The sequence below is a fragment of the Grus americana genome, chromosome 9, assembly GCF_028858705.1.
Source record: "Grus americana isolate bGruAme1 chromosome 9, bGruAme1.mat, whole genome shotgun sequence".
NCBI lineage: Eukaryota > Metazoa > Chordata > Aves > Gruiformes > Gruidae > Grus > Grus americana.
Genome location: NC_072860.1, coordinates 20,699,866 through 20,725,092, shown reverse-complemented (window position 1 = coordinate 20,725,092; position 25,227 = coordinate 20,699,866). Strand labels below are relative to the sequence as shown.

Sequence of the window (25,227 nt, the reverse complement as noted above, 5' to 3'; positions counted from 1 at the left end):
TTACAGCACAGTAGATTTCTGCTTCTTGCTTCCTTCTGCACTTGCTAGATTTCTTGCTAGTTGATTCATCATAGATGGAGGAATTTTCTTCTTGCAGAGCCTGAAGAGTAACTGTAGGTGCTTGTGATGACAGACAACCTAAGTGTCCTAAAGTGAACAATTTTTCTTTTTTCCCCTTAGACTGGCCCACAGACTTGCACAGTGGGTCTTCACCTGCTTTATAAGACATATGTGTTAATGTTAGATGGAGCTCTTCTCTTTGGAGAACATGCCCACAAATAATTTGCAAAATGGGGGGAAAAGCCTTATCAGTTAACCATGTTTTTAAATATATCTATATATAGCTTAATTGCCAAATATTGATATCTATGTGGAGTTGGTAGAATGTTTGTGAGTTATCTCTAGACAGTGAAAATCAATTCACTTAATCTAATTTGTAAGCAGATAATCTGTAAAAATGACTGTTCTCCACATTTTCTGATAAAAGAGCTCGTGGAAGATCATTTCTTATTTGCTTGTTTTTGTAATGTAAATGCCATCTGTACTGAAGGGTAACAGTCCGCCCTTTTGGCAAGACACATAAAACTTAGATCAGTGACGCTCCTGTTTGAGACTCTTCTGGCAAAATGTTAATGTACAAAAAACACTTACAGTGGAAAAAATACTGCCAGGGTGTCCTGCTGAGCTATAGATGCACAGGGCTTTTTATGTGTAAAACTGTGGTAAAAACAACTGCAGTAGCCTCAGATGTCTTAAGGAAAAATGTATATGAGGTTTGACTGAAGTTAATTTCTCCCAAGTTTAGTTTGCTTAAATTATGAACCCAGAAAGTACTTCTTTGTGTACTAAGATTTGGAACCAATATTAACTCTTGCAGTACAATTCTTACTGAATTTCTCCCTTGCTGAGCTCGGTTCCTCAAGGGGATGGAATTTTCAGAAGAAGTAGCAGCAAACTTTATGATTGTCTCATGTAAACTGTTTCAGAGTTAACATATTTGTATTGTCATCAAGAAAGCATTATAAAAATAATTGTAGGCTGTAACTTGTAATAAAATATTCAATAGAATGAAGTTGAGTTAACCATGCTGCTGCAGTTCTGCACAGTTCAGTGCTGTGAGGTGATAAAACTGTCATAGCCTACTAAAAACAAATTTTCTAAACTTGGAATCCCTTATTCTAAATGGTGTAGTTGTTTGACTATAGGGGATTTCTATCCTATAAGAAAAAAGATTATATAAATTCATATCACAGTAATATGAGAAGTGTATCTGGAAGCAAGTAGGAATCAGTATTTTGGAGGTATGTTGTTTAACTTCCCTCATTCTTCCTCTACATATATTTATTATTTTTGATTGTAGTTTCAAAATTTAATCGCTTCTAGGTTGGATGCTCAGCAAGGTTGATGATTTAGAATGTGCTGAATGGATCAGGAAGGCTGTAATGAGATCAAAAGAATGTGATTTGATCACTGGGTGTCTTTGAGTTTGGCCTTTCTGACCACCTGTGATATCCCAAAGCGTTTGGCAGGGGAAAAAAGTTTAAGGTGTTTTTGGAAGGTCAGGGATTGCAGGTGTGATGTAATATTCATTTGAAGTGTTTGCGTGTACCCTTAGTTGGATTTAAATAACATCTCTCTAGAATTCTCTTAAAATTATAGTCCTTTTACTGTCGAAGAACATAATTGATTCTATTTATTCCAGGCAGCCTTCCAGATTTGAAAGTGTACACAGAAACACAAGCTGCCAACTATACTTCAAAACTGTTTCTGTTTACATTTTTGCTTTCCAAATCCAAACCCTGGAGGCGTGCTTACATGTGCAAGTAAAATGAACGCACACACAGAATGACTATGTACACCATTCCAGCACATGTCTGTATCCCAGTTTAAAACAAAAGCTGCCGTTTTGGTGCAGTTGCTCTAAAAAGAGTGTAGATTTTGGGGTGTCCCTTTTGGACCATTGGCAAGTCTTTAAAGAAATGGTATTGGGTTGGCGTTTAACATTTGAAATTTTTAAAGAGCCATGGTTGACGTTTATTTTGAAAAGATATTTGTCTAAAGGGATGTCCCATGTATGTGTGTCACCCAACCCTGCCTCTGTTTCTTTGTTTGCAATTAGTGGTGGGGAGGGAGGAAAAATTTGCCGTGCAACCACCATTTTTGAAGCTGAACTTGCTCAGCTCTGCTGCAGTTGTGCTTGCTCTCCACTATAGACCCTGGCATTCATCTGACTCCTTGGTGATCCTTAATAAGGCAGCTAAAATAGCAGAAGCTAACCGAAAAAAGGAAAAGCGAGTAGTTCTCTGCCACTTTAATCCATCTGACCCTGTAGCAAGCTGGCTCAGGGAGCACTGGTGCCAGCATGTTGCAGAAGAACACAGGCCTTGGGCAGGGAGAAGATGGGCTCTTAGAACCATCAGTTCAGAGAAGCCTCAACACAATTGTGGAACTGAACTTAAAAGACGGCTGGTATAAACTCAGTCTGTGCTGTGAATATTTAATCTGATTGCGGTCCATCTATATTATCTTTGTTTGTGTGCGTGGACAGAAAAGTTCTTACAACTGCATGTTCTTGTTTTATGGTTTTTTTTTTATGCTGGTATATGCCTTAACAGTAATGTGTTTCTGCCTATGCCTGTAATTAAGAAATGTAAATAAGCATATGATTCACCGGTATGGAGAGAGAGTCTCTTTCATGCTTTGTCTGATCAAAAAGATGCCATTTAACCTTCTGTATATTTTTTATCTGTAAGTGGAGGATAGCTATGGGTAATTCGGAATTCTCCAAGTTGCTCTAAATGGTGTTATTTGGGTTCATTTGTCATGTTTTGTAATTGGTCAGCTTTCCAAGTTTGGCTCTTTAAATACGCTGTGAGTGTGCTTAGAACTTTCCATTTCAGCATCCGCTCACTGAGACCATTACAACGATGAGGAAAATCAAATAGCTTCTCTAAGCTCTTTTTAAAAAAGTCATCAGTTGCAAAGCCCTTCTAAATATGCATGAGGTGTTAGTGGAAAAGCATTTTTCTAAACCTGCAGTGGCACTTCAGTACTTTTGTTGATATTTTAAAAAGCCCAAACTGCAACTACAAAGGAGGGATAAAAAAAGACTACCCTATTGCTACTCAGAGTTGCTTAGGAAGCAGTGGATTTGGGAAAACATCATTTTCATTCTAATGCTTCTTTTTAAGAACTGAAGTGTGGCAAAAGCAGGTACTGAATGTACTTGGAAGAAAACTTTTCAGAAAATAAGTACCAAGGCATAGAAGTGTGGAGATGAGGATAATGATTTTATTTTTTTACATATACATAACTTTAAATATATTTATAATTTTGTATATTTATAGATATATATTTAAAAACTTGCAGAGCAAAGGGTAAGCATAGCAGTTATTGCTTTTGCAGAGTTGGAGCTTTCAGAAAGCTGATGAAACAGAAGATGCGTGAAGCTGTTGGTTTGGGTTTTTCCCCTCCTTTCTGTTATTAAGAAACTAAGATAGAGGGGCAGCCTTAAGAGAGTTTTTGACTTAAAAGATGACTAAGAATGGCTGTAGAATAGCAGCCTGGTAATTATCCTAGCCCTGTGCTTTGAAGACATTTGGTTGATGGCGGAGGCATGATGGACGATGGACTGTTCTTTAGATGCCTGTTCATATTACTTTCTCATGCTGTACATGCTGAAGTTAATGAAGTTACAGGCAAAGTGTAAGTAATGCACTATTTGAGATTTGCATAATGTGATGACCCCTGTGGTAACTTACTATTCTGCAATGAGAGCTTAGGTTTATGGTATGTAGTTCAGTGAAAATGTCTTGCTGCTCAGTGACAGTCAGAAAAATAACTTAATTAGGAAAGCAATAGAAAATATTATATCACTATGTAAACACATGTTCAGTTTGGGCCTTGAATGTGGTGTCCAGATACAATTATTTTTTTTTTACCTGTTCTAAGCTAGCATAAAGCAGTGCTGCTAGAAGGTCAGACACGTGTTCATCTCCTTTCCTTTGCTTGGGAAAGATATTCATGCAGCTGCCAAAGGGAACTAGACCAGGGAATTGATCCTAAATAAAAAAGCCCACCCAAAAAGTGTTAATGGAGCTCAGTTTCTCTGTCTCATTTGTGGAAAAAAGGCTTTGTTGCCTGGTGTAAGTAGCTTATATTGATCTAAAAAAAGCCAAGGTCAAGTTTTGTGTGTACATGGATTCTTAAAATCAAGTGTAGAGGTTTTAGTAAATACTTATAACTATTATGTTAGTGGTGTTTGAATGCAAAATATAGCCATCGATATTCATCTACAATTATAAGCAGTGTCTGAACAATTTTATCTGAAATTCCTTGTGATGTTTGTATTTTAAGAATTAAATTTCTGATTTTTACTTAGGTTTACTCATACGAATCACTGTTTGAAAAACTTCCAGTACAAAGTTACCTACAGACTTAAAAATGCCTCCACGACCATCATCTGGCGAACTATGGGGCATCCATTTGATGCCACCGAGGATCCTTGTGGAGTGTCTTCTCCCAAATGGAATGATAGTGACTCTAGAATGCCTCCGTGAGGCTACCTTACTAACTATTAAACATGAACTCTTTAAAGAAGCAAGAAAATACCCTCTCTACCAGCTCCTTCAAGATGAATCTTCTTACATTTTTGTAAGTGTTACACAAGAAGCAGAAAGAGAAGAATTTTTCGATGAAACACGGAGACTTTGTGACCTGCGCCTATTTCAACCTTTTCTAAAAGTAATTGAACCAGTAGGTAACAGAGAAGAAAAGATTCTTAATAGAGAAATAGGTGAGATTATCTTTATTTAAACATAGCTAAACTGTTTAACTGGCTTTTCCTCTTCAAAATCAAAGCAAATAACTGACAGATACAGGTGACAAACACAACCCATTTCAAAGTTTGCATTTTGTAATTGTCAGTTGTTGCATCAAGTGTCTGAAGATGCTGATCATAGTAAAGCCAACATTTGTAAACTGCATATTAAACTTTTTTGTTGTTATGTTTCATTCACATGTAAAGTCTTTGCTTTGTACGTATTTGTAGTTGTGTGAGGGTTAGAGGATATTTTTTTGCTTGTCTCTTATTAGCAGAATTTCATATTATTAGAGCGTGAGGCCTTATTGTACCTGTTTGGGAGTCAATCTTAATTTGTCTTGAAGGTTACAGAATTTACAATTCTAGATTTAATTACAAATCTTAAAGCACATTTGTGATAGCACGTGTTTTAATACTGTTCTATCTTGTTTAGAAAGTAAAATTTCAGAAGTGAGATGTTTTACCCCCTTTCCTACAAAAAGAGCATGGGATGCGAGGGATACAAAACCAACTGCTGGAGGGGAGACAAATGGTGATGTTTTGAATCGTCTCCGGCGTAGCTTATTTTCCATTATCCATTAAGAAAGGACTAGCATATGTTTCAACATCTAGGTTAAGTACCTAAATTCAGGCAGTACAAGCATATCTACTCCCTTTTAGTTTCTAACATGTATATTGCAGTGGCAGAGACTCTTCAACTGGAAATACTTGTTCTGGGGTGCTCCTAATTGTTAGATTATTTAATTGTTATGAATGCATCATAGCTAAACTACTACTGCTTTGTAAAGCTTAACCTGTTCAGGACTTAGGGAGATCAGTGGTTAGCTAACCATGCAACAGGACAATTGAAAGTTTTTTCCATTTGAATGTTCATGCATAAATAATTATTTATGCAAGTAATCTCACTAAAGTAAATGGAATTACATCTGAGACTGAGGACCTGAGAGGAATGGATTCATTACATGAATCTATGCCAAAGAGCTTAAGTTCAATATCTCTTGGACTGCTTGTCACATTTTTTAAATAGCATAGTTTATTTAAAAAAAATACAAAAATGAATAGCTGTCACTCAGTTGTAGGCAAGGTTGATTATAGTTGTAATAGCTGCCAATAATTCGGCTAGGCTTTTAGGAAAAAATCACAGCTTCTCTGGTCCACTTAAAGTTCCTTTGAAGTCAGTGTGCAAAGTTTCTTATTACTGGTCCTTTTCCTCCAGGAGGAGTGTTAGCTGTGAGAGTGGCGATTTAAGGCTTCCAGGATCTTCTGTGAATGTACACCTGATTTCTAACCCTTTTTGTGACTCCTGAGTGCACTTAACTTCAGAACTGTGGTGTTCTTGAATGAAACAAAACAAATATCTACAAGTAGAAGCCAGTGGTTAACACAAATATTTTAAGTTGTGTTTTGCTTAAAGCATGCTTTTTCTGTCACTGATAGAAGGAACCTTTAGCTTTAGTTATCAGATACAATTATTTCCTCATGCTTCTTCAATACTATAGGTTTTGCTATTGGTATGCCTGTCTGTGAATTTGACATGGTTAAGGATCCAGAAGTACAAGACTTCAGAAGAAATATTCTTAATGTTTGTAAAGAAGCAGTGGATCTTCGAGATGCCAACGCACCACATAGTAGAGCATTATATGTCTGTCCTCCAAACGTGGAGTCTTCATCTGAGCTACCCAAACACATATACAATAAACTAGATAAAGGTAAGGGAAATATTTACAGTAGAAACACAATGGGGTTTTTTCAGTGATTGAAATCAGATTACAGCTGGTGACTTAGGTAAATCACTGATTTATATACTGTATTTACTACACTGTATTAGCAGTATCTTACACATTAAGTTACTCAGAATAACTTCCTTGATAGAGTGTAGATTGAAAAGGAAGATGACATTTAAAAACTTTTTTTTTTGCTATTCTAGTAACTTAATCTTGAAATATAACTTGGTGAATAGAGGTGTGTTGTTTTTTTTAATGGGTAGAAACAACTTGTTGGCGTTGCATTTTTCTTTTCTTTGACATTCAGAAATCTGGAATTAAACAATGCTGAATTACTGAGTTATGTTGCAGTCCTCAAACAGAAAACTGTTACTGCTGTTTTCTTGAAGGCTGAATAGTCAGCAGTATTTGGTTAATAAAAATATTCGTAATCTCAATAAATAAAAGTTTGAATTTACACTAGAGTCAAAAGTAAACTGAGTGCATGTAGTTCCTTGCAGAAGTTATAAACGTTCTGTCAATTTAGGCTATGAATCTTGTCTATATCTTCTTTTACTAGTATTGCAAGCAGTTCTCTGTGGTGTAGGGGGGTGGGAGTTGCTTGGTTTGTGTTTTTGAGGGGTGTGTTTTTTGTTTTGAAAATGATATGCCTAACATTATTTTACATTTATTCTAGGGCAAATTATAGTGGTGATATGGGTAATAGTCTCACCAAACAATGATAAGCAGAAATACACCTTAAAAATCAATCACGACTGCGTGCCTGAGCAAGTTATTGCTGAAGCGATTAGGAAGAAAACGCGAAGTATGTTGCTGTCATCTGAACAACTGAAACTTTGTGTCTTGGAATACCAGGGCAAATATATTTTAAAAGTGTGTGGCTGTGATGAATACTTGCTAGAAAAATATCCACTGAGCCAGTATAAGGTGAGTAACATAATGGATTTATTTTGAAGTACACTAAAATAATCCAAATTTGTGAGGGAGAAAAGTGATCAATTTTATGACTGGCTTGCTTTTTCATTAATCCAAAACATAGGAATTAAGGTTTATGCATCTTTAAGATAATTGGCTAATGCATGAGTGTAGCGTGGATATTTGTTGCTGTTTGTGCTTCAGAAGAGGAGGGGGGAGAAAAGATAGTTTAAACTAGAATTTAAATCACTAGTGTAATCTTCCTTCTTTGAATGAAGTAATTTGCCTCTAACGTTAGTGATAAATCAGTGGTAGGTACTTTGAGAAATATCCTAGATTTCTGATGGCAAGACATGAGTTATGCTTGAATAGGGTTGATATAATACAAAAGGAAGTTTGATCAGATGTTAATTTATGAAGCAACCATTGCTATTATGCATCTTGTCCCTTCCCCCTTTAGGGGTGGAAAAAATCTAAACAAGCTATTTGTTTTCCTGTTACTTACACCTTTAAATTTTTTGATTTTATTAAAGGAGTGATAAACTTCTAGCACTAAACAAATCGTTGTTAAATCCTCCTTGTGGCTGGCTGTCCTTCATTGCCTGGGTTTTCTTAGTGCTCTGAGTGTGAGACAACTGCTGACAGAGGAGCATCTGAGCAGACAACAATGCTACCCTGTAGATTTCCTGACAGGCTGCTGCTGCTTCCTCTTTGAGGAATGTATTGTTGCAATAAACAGCTTCCATTCCTTCATCTAAAATGGTCGACGATCTGCTCTCAAGAGCAGTGGGGGAGAGGAGGAGGGTGGGGGATCCTGAATAATGGGAAAAGCATCTCTTTTTCTATGGGAGCTGGGGAACAAGTGCAAGCATACATGAATAATTTTGCACAGTCATCTTGAGATCAAACACTAGACCTATTTGATCTAGCATGGTTTCTTCAGAAGTATCTGGTATGCCTTTACTGTGCCGCAAAAGAGCTTGCTAATTACACTCCAGGGCTGGACCTGTCTTAACGCATTGTATTTTGTGGTGCTGTTGCCAGACTGAATGCTCTCAGCACCCAGTCCTGAATGGACACTGTACAGCCTTGCAGCTAGAGTCTGTCAGGATCAGCGATGGGCTAAAGTTAACAAGCACAACTGCTTGTCTGCCACTTGTCTTGTGCTCTCTGCCTGTGACTAGGAGTATCAGTCACCTGTGCTAGGTCTGCACAGCAGACTATGCAGCAGTGTGCTATGCAAAAGCAGCTCAGCTGCTTCCAGGGTCTGCTTTGTTTGTGCTGCTCTGCACCACGGCTAAGGAGCACTACAGGAAACCTGACCTGTCATTTTGTCAGTTCTGTTCTATCTCCAGTTCAACTTTCCACTGTTGTAGATGTTATATGTCAAAATCTGTATGAAGCGCCATTGTGCAATCCTACCCAACAACATACTTAAACTGTTGAATGGTTTAACTATAAACACTGTAAAGGATGCACATACAGGGTCAATGATAAGCTCTTTAAATGTGCTTTTACATTTATATTTTCCTGAATATTTTTAGGTATAGATTACCAAGAGTCTAGACTTTGAAAACATTCTGAATTTTGGTTTTGTTTTCTTGCAGTATATCAGAAGCTGTATAATGCTTGGTCGCATGCCCAATCTGATGCTGATGGCTAAGGAAAGCCTATATACCCAGCTACCACTGGACACCTTTACTATGCCATCTTACTCCAGGCGTATCTCTACAGCTACACCCTACATGAATGGAGAAGCTACAGCCAAATCTCTCTGGACAATAAACAGTGCTCTCAGAATAAAAATCCTCTGTGCAACCTATGTAAATGTGAACATCAGAGACATTGACAAGGTAAGGCAAATGCTGTAAGGCAACATACCTGGTTTTCAGCAGCTCGTGGTTTCCCTCCTGAGTTTTCTGTTCCGTGTTTACATTTGAAAAGAGGTGTTATTTAACATGTTAGAAAATTAGACCATTTTGTTTAAATAAAACACTCAATTCTGACAAATACAGCTATGTTTTAGCATCTGAAAACTTTTGTGTGCTACTTAAGGGTGTGAGTTGTGGTATTTAGCTAAATATTCTGCCTAATAAGAGCAGAACTCAGTTCGTGTAGTTCGCTTCAGCTGAATATGTAATGGGTAGAACAACAAACCCCACGTTTTTAACTATATTCTAAATAATCGTTATGTTTAAGAACATATTACAGTAACTGGGAATACTTTTAATGGGGGTATGCTGGATAGTGTGCTGCTGCCTTTGTTTTTAAAAAGGGATGTATGGGAAGACCAAAGAAAAAAGGCCGGTGTAGGGTTCAGTCTCACTGAAGTCATGCTACAAGCCTGGCTCTCTAAGTTTCTTAGAACTTGTTTGGTCTTTTCTTTCACTATAGCTGGACACAGGAAGAATTGAAAATAAATTCCAGTGGGTTTTTTAGAGTTCATTTCAAGTTTACTGTTGTGTTTTTAAGAACTAGTTTTGCAATTAATGAGGAAAAAGACCAAAACATTTTTTTTTCTAGAAGGGTATGCTTATACTGTGCTTCATGCCTTGCAGAGTATGAATGAATTTGGCTTGGGGGATGGTGGGGCTGTTTGGTTTTCAGTTTTGATTTTGTGTTTTTGCTTGATGGAAATTAAGGGGTAATATGTTGTAATCATAGTATGTGTTGATAGCAGTGAAAAAAATTGTTTAACATTTTGAAGATAGTACTAATATTAACATTATTTTCAGATCTATGTTAGAACAGGTATCTACCATGGAGGGGAGCCTTTGTGTGACAATGTGAATACTCAAAGGGTACCCTGTTCTAATCCCAGGTAAGCTAAGTACTTGAATGACTATAGAGAGCTTGACTTCCAGGGCATCATAAACAATACCGCTGAAGGACTAAAGGCTTGACTTAGCCGTTATTCACGTAGAGCTCCTTGCTGGGAATCCTTGACCTAAGTTAGAATCATAAAAGTTTTGTAAGAACATTTTTACATATCCCTGTATTTATAAATAGAATTAATTCATGCACAAGTATTTTGTATCATTGCATATAATAGTATAGTTTCATTAGTGAACAGATCTGTTTTTACAGTATTAATGAATAATTATATTGGAGTTTCAGAGGCAACTGCAAATGCATGTGTAAATCAGCATAGCTCTGGGTGACTGAGCTCTGGTTTTGACTGTGGATCAATAGCAGGTGTTCTAGTTGCAGGTTCAGACTTCACCTTCAGCATGAGGCAATGTGATGTAATGTAACCTGCTAATTTTGTTTCAGTGAGGTTGCAGAGTGTGTACTAAAGCAGAGCCATTGAGTGTGGAGAGATACGGGTATGGTTTGCTAACATGGGAGTGACTGCCAGCTCAGGGCTGATTATTTTCGGGAGATTTGACCTTCCCCATGAATATTATCTTTGAACATTAAATTAAAAGTGCCATTAATGTGCAAAAAGAAGCTTTATATGAGCATATATAACCATACTGAGAACAAGTATCTAAAAGACGTTGAATTTCTGCCTGGAACTTTGCCTAACCAGGAGAGGTGAAATTTCAGCATCTGAAATTTAGTTGAGTTCTGAAAGCTATGCCACGTTTTTTCTATTTGCTTTTTTTTCTGAAGTGAAAAATATTTCACAAGCTAAACCTTACATTAATGTAGCACGTATGCATGTTTGTTATCTTTAGGTTATACCTATACTGACAGTTGCAGGCAGTAAGTTTGGAAGAGTGAAAGTGAATGAACCTATTACTAAGTTTGCAGGAATTGAACCTAGCATGACTTTTTAAACAGTGCTGGTGCTAGAAGCCTAATTGGGGAAGTTTCCATTCCCAGAAGGAGTAGATGTTGTCAAATGTGCGTAGGAGGACCCCTATTCAGTAAGAAAGTATATTCTTTATGCACGTGTACAGTTTAGGTAGGAATATAAAAAATGCTTTTCAGTACAACTGTTGATTAAATGCAGTTATCTTCCATGTTGTCCTTTAACCTGGTTTTATTCTGCTTTTTAAATGTTACAGATGGAATGAATGGCTATTGTATGACATGTACATTCCTGATCTTCCACGTGCTGCTCGGCTCTGCCTTTCTATCTGTTCTGTTAAAGGCCGGAAGGGTGCTAAAGAGGTAAAATACTTCATGGCTTTAATACACTAACGTACAAAAGCTACTTGAGTCAAGTTTGGGAAGATATTTGGTAAATGCTGTTCTGGCAATGAGTCCGAGTGCAGTGTTTGATTTGAATCTGATTAAAATAGGGGGTTTTCTTTTCTTGTATCTTACTCAGACTACTTTTTTTTTTTTTTGTGGTCAGAAATTAAACAACATGGATAAAACGCTTACCGTTCAACACTGTAAATTGTGTCTATACTGGTATTGACAGATGCAAAGATCAGCATTAGTCTTTTGAGGTGCAAGTGCCTTTAAACTCCGGTATCTAAACCCATGTGTTACCTATTTATTAGGAAAGGGCAGTATTTGTACTTGAATTTAGAGTTAATTTTTAAAGTAAAGAAAATTTGTGCTGCTTTAGCATTTGATGTTAAGATTCTAAACAGCGATTTTTAAGAATCTATGTATGGCATCTAATTCCAGTCACCAGCATCGTTACATTTTGGGTTTGAGTGTGTGTGACGGGTACTATATAGTTTTCTGTCTACAACCAGGTTTATGAATCTTACAGAATCATAGAATGGTTTGGGTTGGAAGGGACTGTTAAAGATCATCTAGTCCAACCCCGCTGTCGTGGGCAAGGATATCTCTCACTCAATCAGGTTGCTCAAAAGGCCTTGAACGCTTCAATGATGAGGCATCCACAGCTTCTCTGGGCAACCTGTTCCAGTGTCTGACCACTCTTTTTTTTTTTTTTTTTTTTTTTTTTTTTTTTTACACAGTAATTCTTTCCTATATCCAGTCTAAACCTACTGTCTTTCAGTTTAAATCTGTTGCCCCTTGTTCTGTCACTGCATGCCTTGGTAAAAAGTTTCTCTCCGTCAAAAAAACCCCAACCTCTCCATCATTTTGAGTTATTTTGATGTGGGGGAGATGTTAGCATGTGTTTTCGAGTGTTTTGATATCGTTTAGCAAAACGACTGCTATGACAGTCATATATAGAAAAATATGGTACAGCTTACACAACCTGCTTTCTGCTAATCTGGGAATGTAACAACTTGCTCTGGGGTGAAGTTATTTCTCCTAACTCTGCAGTAATTAATAGATGACACTGAAAAATCATCTTTTAATCTCTTTAAGGAGCACTGTCCATTAGCGTGGGGAAATATAAACATGTTTGATTACACAGACACTCTTGTATCTGGGAAAATGGCTTTGAACCTTTGGGCAGTACCTCATGGGCTGGAGGATTTGTTGAATCCTATTGGTGTTACTGGATCAAATCCAAATAAGGTAAGTGTTTGCATGCCAGCTCTCCTTAAGAGTACATTTTCAAAATATGCTGTTTTCTAATTAGTATCATTCAACAGAAGAAGTAATTTAAATTCCCTTTACATAGGAAACTCCATGTTTAGAACTGGAATTTGATTGGTTTAGCAATCCTGTAAAGTTTCCAGATATGACGGTGATTGAAGAACATGCCAATTGGACTATATCACGTGAACTGGGGTTTAACTACAGCTATGCGGGGCTGGTAAGGCAAACTCTCCTTCCAAGATTAGCTACTAACATATGAAACTATTATTTTACTCGGTGCATTACTGATAAAGAAAACTTTTTTTTCATATATCCTAATTTATTGTAAAAGCAAGAAATATTTTTTTTTGGTGTGTTTTAGCATAGTGAGTAATATATTCTTTCTTTATATTACCATAAACTGACTTAATGCTTCACTGACCAACCAAAACACTTTAAAGGGAAACTGTCTTTGCAAACTGTTAAGGCCTTTTTGACACTTTTATATTGCTAATCAGATGTCTAAACTACTTAGTTTAACTTTTGAAAAGTTGTAATTCTCCTTCAGTGATACTGTTTTTCTTTGTTGCAATTTCACATCTATAGGTGGGCTTGCTTTTGTAACCTAAAGATGCTTAAACTCTTTACTGGCTGTTTAATGGGCTAGTTGTGACCATAAGTACAGGGAATTTTAAGGAAATTGATTGGCGTACGAGTGGGTGTAGTCCTTTATCTCCTCTCTTCCATGAAGAAAATCTCGATGTTGACAGTTGGCTTTTTGGTGAGGTTGGAGCTTTCTTAAAAGCACACTTTGTATGAGTAAAAGGAGAGAAAGAGAAAAGCAGTAAAGCTAAAAATGCTATGTATTTAAAGACAAGGCTGCAAAATTAGTTGGTATGTTTTACATTTTCTTCTGGAGGCTGGTTCAAAGACTCGAGAGTTTCCCCAAGAGAGCTTTGTGGTCTGTGTGAAGAAGAGTCTCTGGGTGGAAAGTTTTGGTGTGCTAAAAAGCATGTAGGTGTCAGTAAGCTTCCAGTTTGGGAGTTCTGGTGATGTTTGTAACGTTCCCATCTCAACACAGCTTGAAGAAAGGGTTGTAGGCATTTGATTGCTCTTGATACTCTACAGGAAGCACATCAGAGTGGCGTATCTGCTTATGGTATATATTGTGACTGAGCAGTGCTGCAGGGCTCTTAAGTGTTTAAGGCCAGCTGGCTTCTTGGTAAATAACATTCCTTTGCTATAACATAGCCTATTACCTGGCTGTATATATGCTCAACTCGTTGTTTTGTTCCATCTGGAGGCAAAAATAGAAAATGGTGAGGAGAATAAGCCCTCACTTCAGGGACAAAGTAATGATCAACTTACACTTTACAGTTTAAAAAAAACAAACCCCAACATTCTGAGGTAGAACAAAATCTTAAATTATTGCTTTTTCTGTTTTGTGATAATCTTTGAAATTCTGTAGAAGAAGGTAATAGAGGTTAAATATGGAGAAAGCGTATTTGCATTGATGGCTGAGTTGACAGGGAAACAAACTGTATATCACTGCTTTGATTTCTCTTTATCATTATTCATGCCGCTTTTCTTTCAACCCTCCCTCGTTGTCTGCAAAATCCTCTTATTACTTATCCTTTCTTAAATAATTTCATTAAATGCTTAGTAAGTTTGAACATCACTAGTTATCTCTTAGTATTTTATTTGTCCCCTTTTTGTTTTAATGTGTGGTATCTGCAGGTCTGAAGCCAAACTTTCTATATTCAGGTACTGTGCATATTTATAGCTGTTTGTAATATTAACTATATTTAGGGAGTTAAAAGGCAATGTGTTGTTTCTTGTTCAAAAATCGGATACTAGATTATTGTGTAGCATTGGCCATATATGAAAGAGGTAAAAATGCTTGTCTGAAATGGTCAAAATCAGCAAAGCAGTCACTGAAGTATGATTTCTATATAAATGTTTTTGTTATGATACACAGAGCATAACTTTTTGTTTAACCTTGAAATGCATTACACTGCATTTAAAATCAATTAATACATACTCATAAGAGATCATTTATAGGTCCATTATTATCTCTAATATGAAAGAATTTTCAAATATTAAATCTAATTTACTGTCCCACAATTCATAGAATTTCAAGTTTTTGGTGTTGACCGCAACAGGATAAATGCATTTTCCTTCTGGGCTTGACCTAAACTATGATCTTTCTGACCCACTATGCAGGTACATTTTATACTTTTTTGACTTTCACTTACTATTTAGGATGACTCAGAATCAAGATGAATATGTACCATTAATCACTTGTTCAATATCAACTATTTGATCTTATGTCAGGAGCAGGGTGATGATAAAGTCATTTATCCATTAACTTCCTTGCAGAATGACTCTGGCTTTGCTACTTGCACTGTATCCGTTAACATAATATTTAAGAATGCGTTCTGGAAACTTTCCTGTGCCACAGAGTAGTCCTGAATAATTTTCCCCTAGTTCCAAGTCCAGTCCATTTACTTCAGAAGGGTAGTTAAAAAACCCATGTTGGTGCACTTAGATCTCACTATCACGCTACTAACAGGGCAAGGTACTAAAAATCCTGTGAGTTAGTTGATTCATACCTTCATATTGGTAGATGTAAGCTTGAAGGCCAGAATATTCTTGTCCCATACAATAGTAGTCGGACCCATCATGAGAACATACAGTTTATGTAATTAAAGATAAATAGAAAGTAGAGAATTTTCAGTCTGAAGTAGATATCATGTGGTATAATCTGACAACTGTTTGCAAAATTTGTGCATACTCAGAAGTAACACCAGTTTGCCTTTTAAAGGGTGCCGTGATCTCCTGCCTGAAAACTTCAGATTGTTCTTTTCTTCAGCTTCTTTTTTTTTAAGCTAGATACATTGGAAAGACTTTATGTAAAAGACATGTAGGTATTTCTGTTTAGAAGTACTAGTTCAACCAGTTGAATATTTCCATCAACAAAACTGGCAGACAAAGCTCAGTTTGTTCTTATTATCTTGTTTAATGTGCTGAGTAGAAATTGCTGAGGGAAAGAACAGAACAAGAGGCTAAATACTGTGGTTCTACTGTTTAAACTATTTGAACTTGGGTAAGAGTTAATCTTATTCTTTTGTAGTAGTATCATACAGGTGTGAAAATGCAAGTTCACGACAAAAACACTGTTGAACTCGTGTAGAATTTTTGGGATAGCTTCATCTTAAGTGTCAAAACTTGTTTATTACAGTTGTATTTTATACTAAAGGCAATAATATAAGCTGCTTAAGATTTCTCTTTTTTGCAGTGCAATTGATTCTGTGGTTGAAACCTCAGAAACAGCATTTCATATGTCACTTTGACAAACACATTAAATAAACTAAGAAATGGAAAGTATAGGAGAAGAATTGAACTTGGCACATGAGCTGTCAAAAATCAAGTATAGTAGTTTCAATACCTCTGCCATTGGTCTAAGCTGGTTCTAATAAATGAAGTCTTAAGTAAAATTAATTTCAGCATGTACCACTTGTTATCTGTGCTCTTTGGGGAATATCTTATACTAATTCTGGTTAATGTTTTGCAGTCTTCCTGTTACTCAAGCTTTCCTACTGTTTTCCACCTTTTATTTACCTAGCTTCATCCCCCCATATTCTGCTTTTGCAGTTCTGATTATTTTTCACTCCTTTCAGCAGCATTCAGCAATCTCAAAACTGGAGACAGAAAGGACCAGTTTCATTTTGTGCTGCATTTTGTTCGTCATATGTCAACTGCTGCTATTTCTCCACATAGCTGATTTAGTTGAAATGTACCTCTTCTTGTCCCAGTAGTGACTAAAAGCAATTGTAGACATCAAAGGCCTAGTCTTTCATGTGTCTCTATTTTTAAATTGTAAGTCTTCAGTTATAACAAAAGGAAACAATAAGATAGTATTTAATGACATAGGCTATAAGTGTTGCTATGCTGTTAAAATACTTCCTGTATGTTGTATGACAACAGAAGGAAACACATGGAGGGTTAATGGATCACTTTTTCTCTGCAGAGTAACAGAATAGCTAGAGATAATGAATTAAGAGAAAGTGACAAGGAGCAACTGCGAGCCATATGTACACGAGATCCTTTGTCTGAAATCACTGAACAAGAGAAAGACTTCCTCTGGAGCCACAGGTATTTAAAAACAAAAACCAAACCGAAGAAAAACCCTTGTCGTAGTCAAACTTCACTCCATTCACTCAAAATTTGTCATGATTGTCTTGGGTTTTGCTCCCTTTCTTTGTTTATTCTATATTGTTGGAGTTAGCGTTTTAGAAAAGGCTTTTAAAGCATTTTGCATTGTATGTCTTTGTCCATAAGCCTATGGAAAAAAGTTGTTTAATTAGTTTAACTGCAGTATACCTTCATGCATGGATCCTGACACCATCTTATGGTATCGATTGGATTCTGATGACAAAGGAAGAAAAACGTGCAAGGGTGAGGGGACATAGTAGATGGTTATCGAGGCAAAAATGACATTTTGTACATACAACTTTTTTCTTTTGCAGACACTATTGCGTGAATACTCCAGAAATTCTGCCCAAGCTACTTTTGTCTGTTAAATGGAATTCGAGAGATGAAGTAGCCCAGGTAACGTATAGCACTGAATTAGTTTTAAGTTTTGAAGAGGCTTTAAAATATGCTGTTTTAAGAAAACTTCTGGAAGTTAAAAACATGTTATGTGTGCATGATACGTTGAATGAAAACTTAGATGATTCAAGTTGCCACTATCATTGACTGATCAGTCTGGTCCATAGTTCTTGTTGTTTAGCTTAGTCTGAGTCTTAAGATTTCCTCTTGGTGGCATTACTGGAATCCTTCTTATGTTGCTGATTTGTCAATTACAGTTAAACGCGGGGTTTTGTTTTCATTCTTTTTATAGGGGATAAAATAACAAAGTCAGCTGGCAACTAATACCAAATTGTCTATTGAGAGAGGACTGGCAAGTTAATGGCTTCTACTCAGATGCAATTTGTGTCTGACGTACCTTCTAATGGCTGTGTATTACAATTTCTTCCTAATCAATGCAAACATGTAATGTGCTTGTACTTCTTGTCCACAGATGTACTGTTTGGTGAAAGATTGGCCTCCAATCAAGCCAGAGCAAGCAATGGAGCTTTTGGACTGTAATTATCCAGATCCAATGGTGCGAGCTTTTGCAGTTCGGTGTCTAGAGAAGTACTTGACAGATGACAAACTGTCTCAGTACTTAATCCAGCTGGTACAGGTATATAACACATTTTGGTATACTTGATGTCTTGTGTATATTCGGTGATCACAGAGGCTTAAAATACAGCAAAACTTAAGAAGTGGAAAAGAGGTCATCAAAAGTCACTGTTTGCATTGTGGATTATTTAGGAGGAGGAAATTAAATGTACTTCACTTTCTGTAGTGCTGTGGTTTTGCTTGTTGATATTTAACACCAAAATTTTGCAGAGATACAGAACTGTTTGACCAACTGGAACAGACAGCTATTTCAGCTGTCCTAACATATGGGAAAGTATAAGCAGAAGCATCTTCTCAAAATTTTAAGTAAGTTGAGGCTAAAATATTTGGTAACAGTAAAGGAAGCATCGGATGGAAGTTCCTGAAATAGAGGTAGTCAATGCATTGTTAGCAGATGTTGTTCAAATCCTAACGTGCAAGTATTAATACCAAAATCAGTCATTCTACAGAATTTAATGTAAAACAGATTGCTTTTTATTTAACTACCTTTAATCTGTATATTGTTCATAGAAATAATAACTGCAGCTGACTTTTTTTTGTTTCGTTTTCTCTTTATCCTTAACTAGGTTCTGAAATACGAACAGTATTTAGATAATCAGCTTGTGAGATTTTTACTCAAGAAGGCACTGACCAATCAAAGGATAGGACACTTCTTCTTTTGGCATTTAAAGTAAGCTTAATATCGTGTCAAGGGGTGGTGGGATTCCTGTCAGCTGTAAACAGTTGTTCTAAAGGCTTGGCATACTAAGTGTCCCTTTTTAGGAAAATATTACCACTTAAAGTTTGTTTTATATTGGTTCAGAGTTTGAATGCATAGTTTGGTAATAGAAGACATGCCTTGCAGTTTCAAAAGTTAGTTAATAATAGATACTTAGTCTTGTACTTCTTTTTATCTAATGATTATTCTAAAAGCAGGGTAGTCTGTCTAAGATTGCTGGAAGCCTCCCATATTGTTCACTGTTTACAACTTTGACAGATTTCTGCTGTTTGAACTTTATTTTGTATGCCAGATCCTCCACCAGTCTTTTCCAGAAAATTTTACAAACGGTTGAGGCCTAAAGAAAGCCACCCAATTTGACCAGATAAGGCTTTGAAAAATAACTGTTCATACATGCTTATTAAAGACTTTATAGAGCTTGATAACCACAATATCTCAGTGTTCTTCCTTACTGAGTATAATGTGGGCTTTTGTAATTCCTGGTGTTGAGAAGGCTGAGCATAAATTAGCCTGGAGCATACTGGATTGTTGCTAGGTCTTGCCTAAAAATGCTGTTCTAAGATAGTGTTATCACACACAAAAATTGAAAGTACAAAGATTCCTTGATCCTGTTTTCTACTTGCCTTGGTAATCATGAAGGATAACGGAATAAACTGCCAGATTAACTTGTTCTGAGGGGATGTATTTTAGGACTGTGCAAAGACAGAGTTGGTAAGAACAAGGAAACTGGACAGGCCACAGCCTGGGATTGGCTTGATGAGACAAGGAGAAAATGAAACAGGCTAGCTTTGCTTTCAGCAAAGAAATCTGGAACTCAGATTGAAAGCTTGAGGTTTACTACAGTTTCTGGGAATCATGGACTTTGAATAAAGGCAAGGGGGTGGAGGAAGGACAGGATGGAGCAAGAAGGAATGGGGGAAAAGCCTATAAATTGTGCTGAAGTAGTTGTAAAGGGTACTGAAGTCTGATCGGTCCAGTCAAAGTGAGATGAGTGTGGGGTTTTTGGTTGTTTTGTTTTGGTATTTTTTTTTTTGGAGGTCAATACCAATTTCTTTACCTGAAAAGAAGGATCCATAAGCAGCCCTCAGGAAGATGTTAGGGGTATAGCTTCATTTTTGGCACCTCTAAGTGGCCTTGTCTTTAAGCTATAACTGTTCTTCCTCTCTGTGTAGGTCTGAAATGCACAATAAAACTGTAAGTCAGAGGTTTGGTTTACTTCTGGAGTCCTATTGTCGAGCATGTGGAATGTACCTAAAGCACCTGAGCAGACAGGTGGAGGCTATGGAGAAGTTGATTAACCTCACAGATATTCTCAAGCAGGAAAAAAAAGATGAGACCCAGAAGGTATTATAAGCTGTCCACGTACCAAAACTGTTGCTCTTGTGTCACAGGCTTTACTTAGAACTGTGTTTTATTTGATTAACTAGAAAAGCATTAATGCTAACTTCAGTAGATAGTATGTTACCCTAGAAGCTGCAATATTTTCTATGTGTGTTGCCATTGTTTACCTCTTAAGGCAATAGAACTTAAGGGTTTCAATTTGTGTAATATGTGGCTAAGCAGAGTTGCTTATCTTTGAACTGTGCAAAACTATGCTTTAAAACCAAAGCTAAAATCTGCTATTTACCTTCATTTACATGTAATAAGTGTTCTCAAAGCCTGAATGTGATTATTTATCAGGTACAGATGAAGTTTCTTGTTGAACAAATGAGGCGGCCAGATTTTATGGATGCTTTACAAGGTTTTATCTCTCCCCTTAATCCTGCGCATCAACTGGGAAATCTTCGGTATTGTCTTCAGTTTTGAAATTTGTCTAGATATTTAAGTAAATGCTTAGTAATGTCAACATTAACAAATTTGTTAAATGTTAACTTTGAAGATACTAACATTTAGTATGTTAACTGAACAAAATTTTTAGCGGAGTAACTTATGAGTGAAGTACTTTACATCTAATGGTTTAACAAATTAGGGAACAACATGACAGTTAGCTGTTCCTTTGAGGTAACTGAAACTGCTGTCCTCTTTCCATTTGTAAGGAACTCATACTGCCAAAAGAAAATTTACACTATAGCCAGCTCTTCTGTTGGGCTTAGCAAATGGTTAACACTGTACTTATTAATTTAAGTTTGAAGCTGAAAGTAAAAGTGGTTGATTGTTGGTTACCCATGCATCTTTAATTCAATATTAGTTCAAAGAGTTTGAAGAAAACAGGGAGAACTTAGTAGTATTATGGAAACATGGTATGAGAATCAAATTGTGCCTATTTGATAGAAATTTTCTCTCTCTTACAGGCTTGAGGAGTGCAGGATAATGTCATCTGCAAAAAGGCCCTTGTGGTTGAACTGGGAAAACCCAGATATTATGTCTGAATTGTTATTTCAGAACAATGAGATAATCTTTAAAAATGGAGACGGTAAGAAAAAATAAGTATAATCCAAAAGCTATATATCTGTTTATTTTCCTAGTCTACTGTTCAGTATTTTTCTAAGCATATAAAATACATACACTGAAAAAAACTTTTTTAAAAAAATGATCTGATCAAAGCAATTTTCCAGGAAAAAATAAGCATCCACAATTAAGTATTTGTCTCAGTTAGGTAAAAAATTTTGTACGTTCCAAGATGCTCAGCCTGAGGTGGAACATGATACTATTTAACACCTTGGTTTTTACTTCAAAATGTTTTCAAGATACTACAGATGTATAATCTGTAATTCCATTGTCATGTTTTTAGTGTATATTTTTAAACAGCTTTGCAGTCGCCACCACAAATTTATATTCATTCTCTACTATTTAAAACCTGCTTTCCTCTATTGAGAGAACAAAACCTACACTGAACCATGCAAGCCTCATTTCCTTTAGATGTACTTTTTGGGGGAAAAGTAAAGAAAGATGTAACAGTGTTCTGGTGTTATGAAACTTGCAATCTCTATGTATTTGACTGTTCCAGACTTGCGTCAGGACATGCTGACACTTCAGATAATTCGAATTATGGAAAACATCTGGCAAAATCAGGGTCTTGATCTTCGGTAAGCATTAGAGGTCATTCTCAAGCCGTACTGTTCTTAATGGTTTTTGCATTGGTTTGTTACCAGAGATTGCTTCTGTTTTCTTAAGGGTAACAAATAAAATGCTATAAATAGGCATATTTTTACATGTTAGAGCGACTTTTAATTTTTTTAATGACCTTCAGTTAGCTAAACTACTAGATTCTGTAAAGATAAGATCGTATTTGAAAAATACTTAAGTCTCAATCAAGTGGGTACGAGGAATCTACATACCAGGAATCAATACAAGAGCTATCCAACACACACTATACACGCTATGGTCTGCTGATTGTCTGTGTAGGATTTGCTTTCAACAAGTTGCCAAACTTGCAGCCCTGTTGAGCGATGACTCTTGGTAGTTGGTATCTTCATTTCAGTACCCAAAGTAGGTATTACCCAGTCTGATATATATGCAGCTTCTCCACCTCTAAATAGTCTGTGTGTGCAGTAGCTTCTGCAGAATGCCATTCAGTATAAATTATTCTACTTCTGGAAAACTAATACTAGACAGGTTACCTTTCCAAATGCACATTTGCTGTGTGGTAGACTTTTTAGCTGGTGGTGTAACAGAGCTACCTCTGCACTGTCAAACCAAGGATGTTCTTTGCGCCCCCAGTTCTCATTTCCTAATCCTCTAAACAAAAGGACCTATTGGTCCATGTCATCTTTCATGTGTCCTGGCAACTATTTTGTCTTGAGTACTGTAATGAGTGACAGAATTATGGCTTTGTCCAAGAATGGTTTGCAGAGTCACAGTTCACAGTGCCCATGTCTTGAAACATAACCAGCTATGGAAATCTGCAAAAATATATCCTCTCCTACCTCTTGCCTCTATTCTTCTTAAAGAGGCAGCATAAAGCTTTAGAAGAGAAGTTGCCTAGGTACACTTTTATATAAAAATGCAAGTGTAGATAGATGTAAATAAATATACTTTTAGTACCTGCAAAACAGAAGAAATACAGACTTTGGGGGAAGGTGAGGAGAGAGACCTGTGAAAGAAAAGGGAGGCAGAGGAATTAATTTCTTCTATTTGTAAAGAACAAAATGGGCTACTGAGATTTATGATCTTCTTTAATGAGTCCATGAATAAACATCACTTACAGTTAGCCCATTAACATCTGGATAAATTGTAATGTTGCTGACTCTAGATTCCAGTTACAATTTTATAATATGTTTGGGTACTATTTTGAAACTCATTTTGAAGGTCCCATGCTGGCATTACATAAAAAGTATTACCTGCTACTTGTTTACAGTAACCCATGAAATCCTAACATTCATTTTCTGAATGCTTAGATTCTGTCTCTAGTACTTCATTTTGAGTATAGTTGAATAGATCTCATTAAATCATGCCGAATGCCTTTTTAAGGGTTTTTCCCATGTATTCCCCAAGGCCTCCAAGAACATGATAATAAAATTTTGCCTTAACCTTTTGTCCTGATATAAAACTGAAGAACGACATTGGTGGCTACAGTGGCTGGCAGGTTTACTGTACAAATATCTGGTACATTTTTTCTGCAAGACTAATGATAATACACCTATAAAACATTAATACAGATTTTTATATCCTAATGTAAGTAACAGATGATACTTAGCTGATAAGGGTTATTAAACATGCCTCTTGCTTGTTGTCTTAAAACTTAACTCTGTAAAAACAACAACAAAACCCCCCCCATAAAACCCCACATTAAAGAAACACAAAACAAACCACCAAAACCTTCATCTTTCAGGATGTTACCTTATGGTTGTTTGTCTATTGGTGACTGTGTGGGACTCATCGAGGTAGTGAGGAGCTCTCATACGATCATGCAGATTCAGTGTAAAGGAGGCTTAAAAGGAGCATTGCAGTTCAACAGCCATACGTTGCATCAGTGGCTCAAGGACAAGAACAAAGGAGACATGTGAGATTTCCTGTTGCTTGTTTTTCTTGTTCATGTGCTCTTTTTGATGGAAACTTTGAGAACTAAAGTTCATGAAGTGGGAAATTACGTCCATCTGTGTTTGGTTTGATTTTTTTTCCCTGCCCTCATTTGCCTAGTATTCCTGCTTGTACCTCTTTTGATGTGTTTGGGTGCTTGTGTGACTTCTCAGCAGTAAAGTGTAAGTTGGAGGTAGAACTATGAAGATACGGCTTAAGTCTGTATTTTACAGTAGGTCATCAGAATGAAAACTGCTGGCCTTCAAAAGAGGGACAGTCACTTCAATAGCTAGTTCGCTGTTCTGTGGTCCAACTGTATTCAGAGTATGCCGAATTTCTTCCTTACTTGGGTAAAGCAATAAAGTCCAGGAACTCTGCTTCATTGAGAGAGGATAGTGGAAGTTGGGTCTTCCTTAATGGGGGGAGGGTGGGTGTGTTTTTGTTTTTTTTTTTTTAAAAAATCTGCACTTTCGTATTATTAGAATATCTGTAGGAAGATGTCTCCTTTTTTGTTTTAATAGGTATGATGCGGCTATTGACTTGTTTACACGTTCTTGTGCTGGTTACTGTGTTGCTACCTTTATACTGGGCATTGGTGATCGCCACAATAGTAACATCATGGTAAAAGATGATGGACAAGTAAGATATGTTTTTCTCAAAACATAGCCTAATATCATATCTCATTTTGAGTTTCTTAAAAAAAAAAATAAAATCCATCTGAACTATAAGTAAATGATCAATTTTACTATGGTATCATTTAAACAAGGAATTACTAATCCTAAAATACCTTTCTGTCTTTCCAAGCTGTTTCACATTGACTTTGGGCACTTCCTCGATCACAAGAAGAAGAAATTTGGTTATAAAAGAGAGCGCGTGCCATTTGTCTTAACACAAGACTTTTTAATAGTGATCAGTAAAGGAGCCCAAGAATGTACCAAAACAAGGGAGTTTGAAAGGTGAGCCTTTTTTTAAGCGTTTAACTTCCAGAGTATTTTGTACCTAAAATGTATTTTACTACTGGTGACCTTTTAGTAATTAGACTTTTAAACTGAAAAGTACTGTTTTAATTGCTTTGCAATGGGTATGTTGTAATTCTTTAGTTGAAGATCAGCCATCCACTTGTAAATCAATAGGTGCTCTTAGCGCTTACATGGCCATTGGTTCATGAAACCTCACTCTAGCCTTGCAAGGTCAGCACACAGGAATAAAGATAAAGTTTTAAATATCTGATTTCATTTAAAAAAAAAAAAATAACACTTAGAACAGAATCCTCTTGGGATTGCATAACTGCAAGAAGTGAGAATTTTAAAATGTCAGATGTAACATGCATCAGAGCCTTGCTGGTCACTCAGCAATACTTCTCCTATAGCTGCTGTGCTATCAGCTCTTCAGCCGGCCTGTGTAGTTTGTGACATTCTGCAGAACCTGCTAAGAAAGGAGAA

The 25,227-nt window shown here is 36.5% G+C and overlaps 1 protein-coding gene and 1 long non-coding RNA gene across 4 annotated transcripts in view; one reads left to right on the top strand and one right to left on the bottom strand.

Moving 5' to 3' along the window:
- The window catches only part of PIK3CA (phosphatidylinositol-4,5-bisphosphate 3-kinase catalytic subunit alpha), a 47,919-nt gene that overhangs the window by 12,176 nt on the left and 10,516 nt on the right, over positions 1-25,227 (top strand). For 2 of the 3 annotated variants that reach the window (XR_008578360.1, XM_054836066.1), the window contains exons 2-20: positions 4,382-4,795; positions 6,322-6,531; positions 7,223-7,473; positions 9,069-9,314; positions 10,197-10,282; positions 11,475-11,580; positions 12,706-12,858; positions 12,965-13,099; positions 16,892-17,016; positions 17,391-17,472; positions 17,945-18,109; positions 18,675-18,778; positions 19,999-20,170; positions 20,507-20,613; positions 21,118-21,239; positions 21,774-21,852; positions 23,598-23,768; positions 24,307-24,424; positions 24,590-24,741. Coding sequence is in view for 2 of the 3 variants with exons in the window: in XM_054836066.1 (XP_054692041.1) it covers positions 4,444-4,795; positions 6,322-6,531; positions 7,223-7,473; positions 9,069-9,314; positions 10,197-10,282; positions 11,475-11,580; positions 12,706-12,858; positions 12,965-13,099; positions 16,892-17,016; positions 17,391-17,472; positions 17,945-18,109; positions 18,675-18,778; positions 19,999-20,170; positions 20,507-20,613; positions 21,118-21,239; positions 21,774-21,852; positions 23,598-23,768; positions 24,307-24,424; positions 24,590-24,741 (2,936 nt within the window). In the remaining variant the exon portion in view is untranslated. Of the gene's footprint in view, positions 1-3,570; positions 3,706-4,381; positions 4,796-6,321; positions 6,532-7,222; positions 7,474-9,068; positions 9,315-10,196; positions 10,283-11,474; positions 11,581-12,705; positions 12,859-12,964; positions 13,100-16,891; positions 17,017-17,390; positions 17,473-17,944; positions 18,110-18,674; positions 18,779-19,998; positions 20,171-20,506; positions 20,614-21,117; positions 21,240-21,773; positions 21,853-23,597; positions 23,769-24,306; positions 24,425-24,589; positions 24,742-25,227 lie in introns of those variants that run through there. The other variant, XM_054836067.1, reaches the window with a different exon arrangement.
- LOC129210275 (uncharacterized) lies at positions 18,105-23,742 on the bottom strand. Its single transcript, XR_008578361.1, has 4 exons — positions 23,606-23,742; positions 22,811-22,859; positions 19,884-20,000; positions 18,105-18,469 (listed from the first exon to the last, which is right to left on the bottom strand). It is a non-coding gene; the product is annotated as an uncharacterized LOC129210275 (long non-coding RNA).